The sequence below is a fragment of the Nycticebus coucang genome, chromosome 2 (assembly GCF_027406575.1).
Source record: "Nycticebus coucang isolate mNycCou1 chromosome 2, mNycCou1.pri, whole genome shotgun sequence".
NCBI lineage: Eukaryota > Metazoa > Chordata > Mammalia > Primates > Lorisidae > Nycticebus > Nycticebus coucang.
Window position 1 is genome coordinate 39950272 of NC_069781.1, and position 12370 is coordinate 39962641.

The window sequence follows — 12370 nt, forward strand, 5'->3', positions numbered from 1 at the left end:
TACCTCTAAGGGAGGAGGTGAACACTCCAGCCAGCCCTGTCCCCTGGCTCTCCAGCCAGAGTCACAAGGTAGTTTGGACACTGGTTAGGATTCTTGGCCAGACATAAGAGGTTCCTGGAGGTTATACTGGTATCTCTGATCTTAACAACATAAAACACTTTTTTCCCCAAAGTTCTACTTCTTTGCCCACAGCATATGGATTACCTGAGGGTCCTGTTGAAAGGCAGGTGCTGGGCTGGTAGGTCTGGAGTGTGGCCTGAGAACCTGCATTTCTAGCAAGTTCCCAGGGGTGCAGGACCGGACCTCAGTCTCCTTGCCTTCCCCCAAGCCTCCCTTCTGGCCTTGCAGTAGCACCTCCTGGACTCAAATGTGCAAAGCAGCAGGAGTTAGAGAACGTGGGGGTGAGGGGATCTGCACCCAGGTGGGGGAACTGAGGCCTACCCAGGGCGGAAAGGAACTTGTTTAAGATCTCACAGCAATTCAGTGACAAAGTCAAGACTCAGGCCTCCCATATAGGGGAAAAGGAAAACAAAATCCAGAGAAGGTATGCACTGAAGTGACAACTGTGCTTTCTCTGGTGAACTATAGGTTCCTTTCACTTTTTTTCCACTTTCTTTTGCTATTTCTCTCCCTCCTTCTTTCTCTTACCTGTCATTTTTAAACAATAAACACACACTGATTTTGTAATAAGAAAATAATTTTAGTAAAGGATAATTCTCACAAAGTTCTTAGAAAACGAGATTGTGTTTACGAATGTGCTCCTTTCATCCGTACATAGTCCATCCAGCTTAAACCGCCGGAAATCGTTGAGCGACGTTATCCTTACTCTTACAGGAACAGGAGTCACCCAGATGGGGAAGGCCACCGCTGCTGCCCTCGCCCACTACCCGGGTGAGCCGCTTTCTGCTGCCACTTTGCCTCTGCTGTCCGGACACTGCTCCCAAAGCGCTAGCGGCAGGAATCTTTCCCCTTAAATTGGGGAAGAACGTTTCCTAATCCATTTTCGTAGTTAACGACCTCAGGCCAAATCTGCTTTTGTTGCTGGTTTCCTAAACTTAATTGCAAGCAAAGTTAATTTGAAAGAAAATAAATGTTACAGCTCTGGGGCGAATTCTAACGAGCCTTGGGCAATTAGGGAAAAACGCATCTAATTACCCACAGTGGCCCAGGGGCGCCAGCACACGACGCTGGAGGTGCTGGGCCCTCAGATCAGCAAACGATTTTTTGTGTTCATAATAGAAAGAAGAAAAATAAAACAAAAAGAAGCGCATCTTCAGTCTCTGAGCTTCCCGATGTGCGGCGGGGAGGTCCTGTCCCACGGATAGGAAATTCCTAGAGCTGGCATTTCAAGATGACTGCTCTCAAGATCCTAGAGTCAGGCGGGCTGGAGGGTCAGCCCGCGACCTCACGGGTGGGTGAGGCCGGGACGCCGCGCACCGTCTCGGAGGCTCCCCTGCCCTGAGCCCATTCCGGCCGGGCGACAGCGCTCACGCTCCGTGTGCTGTCCGCCCGCGGGAAGCCGAGAACGGCTGTCCCTTTGTCTTCACCCTCGATTCCAACACCTTCCCGGTCTCCCCCTTCCTCGGGGTTCCTGTAATACACACCCAGGTCTCTCCGAGAAATGTCCTTTCTCTCCTGGCGTTGACCCCCGCCTTTGGCATAATCTTACCTGTCGCCCAAGCTGAGAACCTGCATTTCTAGCAAGTTCCCTTCTGCTCTTTCCCATCTCATCTTTCTCCAAGAGGCTTCGTTACAATCCGGCTATTCATTAAAGCCTTTCCGCCTTCCTATGCTTGGCGATCTATAGTTTACAGGGTGTGTTTCCACTTTTCTTGTCTTCTTTAACTCTAGGAGGACCCTCTGAGGTAGCCTCACAAATGTCCCTTTCACAAATGGGAACACCAGAGAAGAAACTGGCCTAAGGTTAATGGCTTTGTCAAAGCCCTGGATTTGCTAAATAGTAAACAAAGAAAGGCAACTTCTGCAGTAACTAGGTGCAAAGACCACTCTTCTCCAGCCACAACCCCGCCCCCGCCCCCCACCGGCCTGCCAACTAAGCATGGCATTCTGATCTCCAGCTGCACATGGAGAACACTTGAATTCCAATCCTGCAAAGGTTCATAGAGAGAGGAGGGAGGCCCAGGACCTGGGCTTTTTCCAAGGTCACAGGGCTGGTCTGGAATCTGGACCCACCAGGGGCAGGATTGGTACTCCAGCGTCCTCTCACTTCCAGGTGTTCATTTACTACGGTACTACCAAAGTCAGGAAGGACCAGCATGTAGACCCGCACTGTCCAAGAGTGTTGCTATTGAGTATGTGGATTGTAGATAGTCCAAATGAGAATATGCTGTTAAGTATAAAATGCACTCCAAGTTTCAAAGGCTTTGTATGAAAAAAAGCAAAACATCTCAACAAATCTTACGTTGATTATATGTTGAAATAATAGTTGGATATATTGGACAAACATACTATTAATATCACCTGTTTCTTTTTAGTTTATTAATCTGGCTACTAGAAAATTTTAAAATAAACTATAATGTGGCTTTGCTCACATTATATTTCTACCAGGAAGTACTGATTTGGACAGATTTTGTCTGGACTTAACCAAGTTCACATGTCTTTGTAAACAGGGTAGTGCAGTCCCCCAAATAAAAATAAACATTACCAATGGTTTTTGTACAAATTTCTTTTCTGTGTTGCCCTTCCCTACCAAGTTAACTATGCAGAAAGAGGCTGAGTTTTTCTTGCCAGAACTCACTTGCTCAAAGATTTTCATTAAAATGGTTCATCTGAACACTTAGGTTTATCTGAGAGTTGTGAAGGGAACCTCTGAAATAGTTTGACATTGGAAATTTTTGCCCCAGAATAAAAACTTACAAGATTTCTCAAGAGAAAGATGGGAGAGTTGTTGGATTTTCAGATTTTAGTGAGCCTAAAAGTGCTGCTTTAAAACAAATAAACACAAAATAAAATTAAAAATCCAGGTTCTAAAGCTTATTTCATTGATCACCCCTATTTCATTTTTCTCTTTAATTTTTGCACAAGCAAGCTGCTAAGGTGTAGCAGGGATGGAAGCGCCAATCTTTGCTACTGGAAACTGTCAGCTATGGGCTCATACCCCATCCCCTCCCCCCCACCCCAGTCCTCTCATATACTTGAGCTTAGTTTACCCATTGATCCAGGGCTGCTTGATGAAAAGAAACAGTGGACAACAAATGAATGTATTTCTATTTGTCTTACCAGAAAATCATATTTATGACTGGGCAGTCATAGCTATGGAATGACCAGCACATCCTGCTCAAAAGTTCAATTTAATTATGATATAATTGCTGTCTGGAACTAATCCTGGGACTTAACGTTAGACGCTTGCCGTGAGCTCTGTTCCCATTCCTGAGAACAGCAGTAAGATTTTGGATGGCTACACAGAGGCCCTGGGTGGCTCACCAATGCTGCCAAACATGCGGGGCTGCATCTACCATGATGCCATGATGGGGGCCTTAAGACAAGGTAGAATCGTGCAGGCCTCTTGTGTAACCAACCAATCGGGAGAGTGAAGGTTCAGGTGAAGGGACTGGGTCACATTGGGGAGCCTGAAGCATAGACTCCAGCTAGGCCTGCCGGTTTCAGAGGCAGGAAAAACCAACCCAGGTAAACCAGAGCAGAAAGAATTCTCCCATTTTTCTTTAAAAGGGCTACTTCTTTTGCAAATTTGTCCTCATTACTTGAAAAATAATGGCACAGTCTGAGTCCTTTATTGTAATAACGCAGTCAAAGGCGAAAGAAGCCGAACCAAGTAAAGAGGCCCGACTTTTCAGCAGCACATGGAAGCGTGAAGTTATGTGATTTCCCACACTTCCGATCCTGGTCTCTGGTGTAGACACATGCTGCACCCCCACCCCCACCCCCACCCCCTTTGTCGCCAAGGATTCCCTGAGGGAATGTCAGAAAGGCATGTCCTTCAGGGCTTCGTCCCATCGAGGGTCTCTAGAGCTAGTCCAAGGGCTCTGGCTGACTCGCTCCACGCTCTTCCCGTTTGCAAAGTAAACCAGTGGACGCGGTGCGCCTCTACAGACTTCTCGGCCCCTTCCATGTGGGACCCAGCTGGGTCCTCTCTCCAGTTCGGTCCTTTTGGTAGCAGAAAAACTTAGTTCGTATGGACAGCTGAGGTGTCTTGGGTTTTCGTCCCTACGCTCGACTCACATGGCTGACACAAACCGATCTATCCCGCCAGGGTAGACGGGGGCATGGCGAGCATGGTAGGTGGCTCCACTAGACCCTCCGAGCTGCCCCGCAGGGTTGTAGCAGGGCCCCAGCGCTCCGAACTGGCCGGGAGATGCGCGCCCATAGAAGTCTACTGCGCTCTCAATGCAGCCACCGCTGCCACCTGCGGGGGGCGAAGCGGGTCCAGTTAGGCGCCCAGCAGCTGCAAAGAGCGCGCTGCTAGCACCCTGCGGGTATGAGCCATCGGTGCCCGCGTAGGCGGACGCATAAGCTGAAGCGTTAGACGACCGGGCCCCTGTGCAGCCGGCGGGCTGGTAGCTCGTGGTAGTGGCGGGGGCGCCGACCGAGGCAAAGGCGCAAGAGCCGCCTGGCCCCGACGGCACGGGCCCCAGCTCTGGGCTGAGCGGCCTCTCAGGAACCAAGCCGAAGACGCGACAAGGGCCTGGCGACGCGGCAGGGTAGTAGACCGGTGGCGGCGCGGCGAGCGACGACGGAGCGTAGCCCGCGTAGACGGCACTCGGATAGGGCGGACGTGCGGCGGGGACGGCTCCCGGGAAGATGGCGGCAGCGGCGGCGGCTGCTGCAGCTGCGGCGGCCGCCGCGTCGTGCATGTAGGCCGGGTAAGTGGAGAGGTCCGAACGCTTGAAGCGCTTGCGGCGGCGCAGGAAGCTGCCGCTCTCGAACATGTCCTCAGCGTTGGGGTCGAGTGCCCAGTAGTTGCCCTTGCCCGGGCGGCCGGCCTCGCGCGGGATCTTGAGAAAGCAGTCGTTGAGAGTGAGGTTGTGGCGGATGCTGTTCTGCCACTTTTTGGGGTTGTCGCGGTAGAAGGGGAAGCGTTCAGTGATGAATTTGTAGATGCCGCCCAGAGTGAGGCGGCGCTCCGGCGCGTGAGCGATGGCCATGGCAATGAGCGCGATGTAACTGTAGGGCGGCTTCCCGCGCTGCAGAGGGCGCTTGCGGCGCCGCCCGCCCGAGCCGCGGCCAGCCGCCTCCGCCGGGACTCCGGTCGCAGTCTCTCCGGCCTCGCCGCTCTCCTCCTTCACCGCTGCCAGTACTTCGGGCTGGGGCGGGGGCGGCGGCGGCCCGCTCTCAGCAGTCATGGCTCAGCCGCCCTGAGCCCCCGGCGTCTGTGCTACCCGCCGCTGTCAAGGGTCGGGGTGGCGGGTGGGGTCTGGGAGCGGCTGGCTTGGGACGTGAGGTCCGTGAATAGGATGCTAGGATCCTCTGGGGAGAGCTCTGGAGGTCCTCGTGAGCTGGCACTGAGAACACAGCTCTCCAGGCTGGGGCAAGCTGGAGGCTCGGCGCCCACGGTCTCGGGCTAGCGTGGTGCAGACAGAGGCACAGGAGCGTCCCGCCCACCGACGGCTCAGCCCGTGTTGTGCAGCTCGAGGCCAGGCAGTGGCGGCGGGCACGAGGAATAGGCTCCGGTCACCGGCTGGATGGTCCCGAACGTGGTGGTGCCAGGCAGTCAAGGGGTCCGGAAGTGGTTCCGAGTTGGGACGCCTGCAGCAGGTCTGGAGTCCCGCTTGGTTCGAGGATAACCGTGTGCGAAGAAGTTGCGGCCCAAAGGCCTAAGCGAGGGCAGTTAGTGCAGGCGCGGGGCGATATGGCGGGGGCCGCCCATGCTGCGCCCCTGCAGCCAAGGTGGCGGGCAGGGCCAAGGTCAGGGAGGCAAGGCGCGGGCCTCAAGGTCTGGGCGCGGGCCCAGGCAGGGCGGCGTGGGACTGCTCCTCTCCGCAGCCTTGGACACCAGCCTTGGGGACCGCTGGCGAGGCGCCCCTCTGCACACCCCCGGATCGGCTCCTCCCTCCTCTGGCTTCTCCTCCTTAAAGACGTCGGGAAGCGTGGGGCGGCGCCAGTTCCCTGCCTGCTCCCCCCCACTACTGCCCGCCCCCGGAGCCCGGCGCGCCTCCGCAGGTAGGTGCAGCTGTGGCGGTGCGGCAGAAGCCCCACAACGTCAGAGCTGGGCGGGAGCTTGGAGATCCTCCCGGGGGCCAGCCCCCCTCTGCGCGCCCACGGGGAGACTGAGGCTCAGAGAGTCCAGCGACCTGCCGGCTCCGAATCCCTCAGTGCCTAAACTCTGCGCTTCCGGACTTTTCCGGCCTCTGCAGAGGGTTGGGACTCGCGGGTGAAAGGAAGGGCTCACCTCAATTTTCTGCCCTGAGAGGGTGAGCATTGCCGGAGGGGGCGCTTGGTTATCGTGGGGTGAAGGACGGGAAGGGAGATCTGGGAGATTGTTGCCTGAGCTCTTTCGGTATGATTTCCAAACCACTCCAGTCCCCGCATCTTTCAGACCAGGTTTCCTAAGGCCGAAAGGGAAGGTGACTGCTCGTCTTCTACTTCTCGGCTTATCTGAGCCTCAAACCTGCGTCATTTTTAGGACTGCGCTTCCCGACTGTGTGGCAGAGTTAGCCACTTTCCCCCCCTTTGGGTCCTAGATTCCTCAACTCTACTCAGGGTTTGGATTTCAAAAGCCCTTCTGTTGTCAATATTTAGGGAAAAGTCGTCCCCTCGCCCCCATCATCCGTCTTTGAGTGACTTGGGACCTCTGTCTACATGATGGACAGGGGCGCGCGGATTAAAGACGATGCAGGCTAGGTTGATACACTCTAGCCGTAACCTCCTCCTTCAATTCCTCCAGGCCAGAGGGGTCTCCCGGAAGCTTTCCTCTGGGGGGGGGGGTGGGCAGCCAAACTTCCCCTTTCCGCTGCTGCGAAGGTTATCAGGGTGGGGGCGGTGAGGGAGGCGAAAGAAGGTTGCTGCTCCAGGTGGCGTGTCTCCCCGGGAATGGGGAGGGCAGATGGGACCCGGTAGCTTCGTGTCTGATATTCTGAGAGCTTATTAGGGTGTCGGAGGCAGGACTCCGTTCGGGCCCTCCTGGCGGGGCAGCCCCTCTAACTCCTTGCGCTGCACCTCCCTCCCTCCCCCCAGGCCATTCACTGGGAGACCGAGGGCCTGTCTCTTCTCCTCCCGGGGGCGTCAGTTTTCTACTTTGAGAATTGGGAGCTGAAGGGTATGTGCTGATCTCGGAGGCCCCTTCTACCCTTAGGATTCCGGGCTTGGTGGTGCCGGCTCCGGAGGCTCCAGGCACGAATCAGCTGGGAGGATTAGGAGGATAGAAGGGTGGGTGCAGGGCTTGACGGAGGGGAGATCCCAAGCCAGAGGTTTCTAGCCATAAGCGGATGGCATACCTTTGAGAGTTTCAGTTGCATTCTTCGTGGCGGTGAGCTGAGGGCAGGCTTAGCGGTTAAGTGTTTGGCAGCTGCTTTCGAAAGAACCAGGCGAAGCCCAGATCCTCGTTTCATCGACCTGGGTTGTGTGGAAATATTCGTACTGTTTGCTCCACGATTTTACTCAGCAGAGGGGTGCAGAAGGAATGGAGAGGGGGGTTTTTACACTTGCTAAACAAAACTCCAAGTTTCCTACTTCAAAGTAATGAAGAAGAGAAAATTCAGGTTTCTTCCTGTTTCTTTTTCCAAAACGGAAAAAAAAAACTTAAAACTTTTACATTTTAACTGGATTATATCAGGAGGACCTTATAATTTGGGGTCTTGTGGTTCTCTGTATTTTCAAGATTCTTCCATGCAGATTTTTGTATTTTGAATTCTAGATCATTATTCTAATCCTAATGTGATTTCGTAAATCAAAGAATGTGATCCTATAATTCTAAAATTCCATGACCCAGAGGCTAAGTTCTTTGCCTATGAGTATATGCCTGTGACTTAAAGCTCCTAGTCAAAGTCTACAAACCTATTAATTATATTTAAGATACTGGGAGTAAGCCCCCTCGGCTGTGGCACATACCTGTAGTCCCTCTACATGGGAGGCTGAGGCAGGAGCATACTTGAGCTCAGGAGTTTGAGGCTGTAGTGTGTGCTACTATCCTGCCTGTGACTAGCCACTGCGCCCTGATGTGCAGGCAAGATAATGAAATTCCCTCTCTTCAAACAAACAAACAAACCAAACTGGGATACTGGAACACTAAGATTTTGTGCCTGAAAATAGTTTTAGATTTTTTAAGCTCTTAGGTATATATTATTTGATTTGAATTTCTGACTAGGAGTATCCGAATGGAATATTTGGGTAATATAAATCCACAACTTTCTTCTTCCTTAATTCCAGAATGTTAGTGCTGGATCCATGCTATCCTTTACCTCAAAGAATCTGATTCTAGTAATTTAATTTTCATGACTGTATGCTTTAATGATCAGCCCCATGACTTTATGATTCTCTATTTTTAGAGACCACGGTTAAAAGTCCCCATGTCTGAGGATTTTCTGATTTTCAGTATCTCTTGTCTGTGACCTTGATCCTGTAGAATTCTGACTCTTCTTTCTCAAATTTTGTTACTACCGGAGCTATTCTTGTGCCTCAGACCAAGATCAAGATAAATTAGAATTTCCAAGATCATGATTGTAAGATTTCCATGAACAAAGGGGCCCTAAAATTCTGTTTCATAAATGTTTTATTCTCATATGCATTTCAAAATTCTGTACTTTGGAGATTCTATGAATCCACAGTGTACAATTCAGATTAAATGATTTGATGAGTACACACATCACCAGTTTACCTGTCTGGGTCAAAACCATACTTAAAAATCTCTTTGATGCCGGAGCATTTCCTCTGTTTCTCCTTTGCTTCTCTCTCCATTTCTTGATTAGGGGGTGGGGTGGCCATGGGCAAATTCTCATCTCGGGCATGATGCTCCTTAATATTTGTGAGGATAGACGTCACTGGGAATCATTTCAAAGCTAGGAATAATTGGAAATTATTCTCCCAATCCCAGTAGGGGTGGTGTTGATGTGGGCAAGCCAGGTGACTGCAATATACTCCCTGCTGGTCTTCAACCCTGCGTGTATCCTCAGCACTCCTGGGAAAAAACATGCTCCATGGCAGGCCATTGTATGTGCAAGGCGGGTAGGAGACTGTGATCTGTTGTTGCTCTTTCACAACAGCTGTTTTCCTGAGTTTTAAAGTGCCCTAGGAGAGTTTGTAAATTTAAATGGGGAGGGGGGTGTGTAAGGAGTCCTGGAAAATTCCTCCTCGTTCCTTGATCCAGATTTCTGTATGTGCAATGCAGAAGTAACCAGCTCGTCTTCTGCTTAAGGAAATCTTGGAAATTATAGCTGGCAAGAGATGGGCCCACATTGTGGAAGAAAATTGCTTAAACACTTGCAGAGAGGGAAACGTGGGGCTGAGAGGGAAACTCAGGTCTTCTGGCTCTTACTTCTTGCTCATCCCACCTCCCAGCCCACCCCACTTCCCATCCTTTCCTCAATTCTTAGAGCCTTGCTTGTACCTAGTTCCATAGCCTGGGACACTCTCCTTGTCCAGCAACAACAGATACTCCAGGCCCCTGCACTTGCAAATCTGATGGAAGAATCTGATTACAGTCGCACAACAGTGACCTCTGCTTGGGTTTTTCTGGTACAATCTGTCTGGGTCAGCAGAGCTGTATGACCCTAGGGAACATCAAAGCAAGACAGTGCTCCAAAGCTCCCACGCACCAGTCGCACTTAGTCCTGCGACTACCGCAGACATCTGCCTACAGCAGGAACCGGCGTCGTGAAGGTTCCCACTCCAGATCGCCCGCTATCCTCCCCACAGCTCTGAGACACCCTTAACCTCAGCCCCCCCCATCTTTCCTCTCTCCCGCAGAGCTGAGAGTATGGGGTGGGACACATCACTGACTGTGATTGTGAGTCTTTTAAATTGTTTCATGGCAGAACATGGATGTGGAAAAAAGGCGAAACACTGGGGGAAATTTCAGCCCGTTTCACTCCCAGTCTGAGAGGACATGCCCCTCTCCAAGTAGTAGCGGTTGAGTAAAACGTTTTCTGTGGCCCAGCAGGGAATTTCAAATCCCAGAGCCCCTCCACCCCCACCCTGTCGAGTCGACTCTTGGCTCTCAACAAAGGACGAAGGAAAGGACTCCCGAAGCTCAGTCGGGGAGCCACCGAGCTTCTGCGCCTTGTCACCGCTGGTTCGTTCGCTTAAACGTTGAGAACGGAGAATTAGTCAGCCCTGGGACTGCATGGAGGAAAGGCGGCCTGGAAAGGGGAGCCCCGGCTTCCCACCTCCGGATATGCTGGGACCCCGCCACCCGCCTCCGGGGTCGCCCAGAGGAAGCCCTTCGCCCTTCGCGCTCCTCTCAGCCCTGCCTTCGCGAGGCTACGAGGCACCCCAAGTCCCCGGAGCTGGGGGCGCAGGAGCGGGCTTGGACGTTCAGAAGCTCCACGGCGGCGGAGGCACGAAGCGGAAACCCGGTCAGAGAGTGCGGACTGGTCCCACCGCGCCGTGAGTCAGCGGCGGAGTCCAGCGGGAGCTGGACCTCGGCCTCGCTCCGGTCCTGGGGCAGCTCCCCGCTTTCGGCGGCGCTCGGCCGGCGTCCTGACCCGAGCTCCACCTGCGTCTGCTCAACCCGCGCGCGGACCAGCCGGCAGGAGGGAGCTGGGTTGTGGCGGTGGACACTCCTAGGAGAGCCGTGGCCCAAAGCTTACGGGGGTGTTTCGCGTTCTTTTTTTTGCAACAACGCCAGCAGGTACGTGGCAGTCAGATTTTGGGATTCTGGGCACAGGATCAGTCCTCACGAAATGTCCAGGTTTCTGGGTCTGGGTCTGAGCTCTGACGAGGCTTTGGGACTCTCGGGAAGCCCTGACTTTGCGCTGGAGATTGCGGATGTTCATTTGGGTGAGGCGAGAAGAGTCCTTGGTTTGCAAGACAATGTTTAAAGAGCCGGTGGTTCCTCTCCTTTACCCTTAGCCAGGGAGACACACCAGGCCGGATTCTAGTTCAGCCACCAGAGGCACAGGACGAGGCAATAACTTGGCTCTGGCCTCCCATTGGATCTGTTCACCTCTGTGGTGGGGCCCGGAAGGGGTCACAGGGCTAGATTCCCCTTTGACCCCCACCAATGGGTTGGCTCAGCACCCACGTTGTGAGTAGGTTGTGAGGCAGGTGGTGGCATGGGGGAGATGCCTCAGAGACTGGAATACACTTGGGCCTCTATACAAAGGGCAGAGAGCCCAGCTGTCCTCTGACCTCCTTTCCCCCCTAGCTTTTGCTTTTTTTTGAGACATGTTTCATTATGTCACCCTGGGTAGAGTGCTGTGGTGTCACAGCTCACAGCAACCTCAAACTCTTGGGCTTACGTGATTCTCTTGCCTCAGTCTCCCAAGAAGCTGGGACTACAGGCTCCCGCCACAACACCCAGCTATTTTTTGTTGCAGTTGTCATTGTTGTTTATCTGGCTGGAGCCTGGTTGGAACGCACCAGCCAGCCTCAGTGTAATCACTGTGCTACAGGGGCCGAACCTTTTTTGTCTCTTTTCTGTCGCAGTGCCTGGGAGTGTATATCTTTGTTTCACTGTCAGGTTTTTTTTTTTTTTTTGCCTCTATTGCAAATATGTGCTGGAGTGTCCTGCCTTTCTGGGGTGTCTCCCCAGTCACTCCCAACCTGACCTCACGAAGGTAGGGCTAGAAGGCTTTGGGCAGGGCTGAGAGGAGGAAGGAAGACGAAGGGCTTCCTTAGGGAAATAAGGGGCCAGCTGCACACTCCAGCCACGTCTAGGTTGCCCATACCAACCTCTTCTCTCCTGGAGGATGGTGCAGAAAGTGGCAAAGCAGGACAGATGGGCGTTCATCCTGCAGGCCTCTGGAGCCGGTGGGAATAGTGATCCTCTGCCTTTCTGCCCAAGCTGACCTGTCAGGGCCCTCAGCTCCCTCAGCTCTGCATGGCCTGGCCTGGAGGAAAAGACACTGGTCACAGGGCACCAGCTCTCTTTACAAGGCAAGCCTCCCTACCACCCACCTGCGCAGGTGCTCACACTGATTGTCTCTGCACAAACCTGAATCGCAGGGCTGCCCACAATCCCCCGGGGCCCCCATCGTCTTGGCCTTCCCTGGGCCTGGTATTCAGGGCCCTCCCTACACAACGAGCCCCATTTCCACCCCTCCTCTCTCTTGGTCTTCCCTTTCCTCACTGCCTGAGTACATCCTCCTCTCACACCCTACTCTTTGGTTCCTTTGCATACACTCATACCTAAGTATAGAAAATCTGGCCCCCTTTCTTCTCAGCTCAAAGGTCCCCTCCTACCTGAAGTCTTCCCTGAAGTGGAGTAGGTCAACGCTCTCTTTGAGCTTGCCCCAGC

The 12370-nt window shown here is 53.1% G+C and overlaps 2 protein-coding genes across 3 annotated transcripts in view; one reads left to right on the forward strand and one right to left on the reverse strand.

Annotated features, from left to right (window-relative positions):
* The window catches only part of TRMO (tRNA methyltransferase O), a 116429-nt gene that overhangs the window by 79722 nt on the left and 24337 nt on the right, over window positions 1–12370 (forward strand). The window lies entirely within an intron of this gene.
* FOXE1 (forkhead box E1) lies at window positions 2068–5460 on the reverse strand. Its single transcript, XM_053568054.1, has one exon. The coding sequence runs from the start codon at window positions 5319–5321 to the stop codon at window positions 4197–4199; it is 1125 nt and encodes a 374-aa protein (XP_053424029.1). The 5' UTR covers window positions 5322–5460; the 3' UTR covers window positions 2068–4196.

Coding starts and splice junctions, on each gene's coding strand:
- FOXE1 (XM_053568054.1), bottom strand. CDS start 5,321: ATGACTGCTGAGAGCGGGCCGCCGCCGCCCCCGCCCCAGCCCGAAGTA.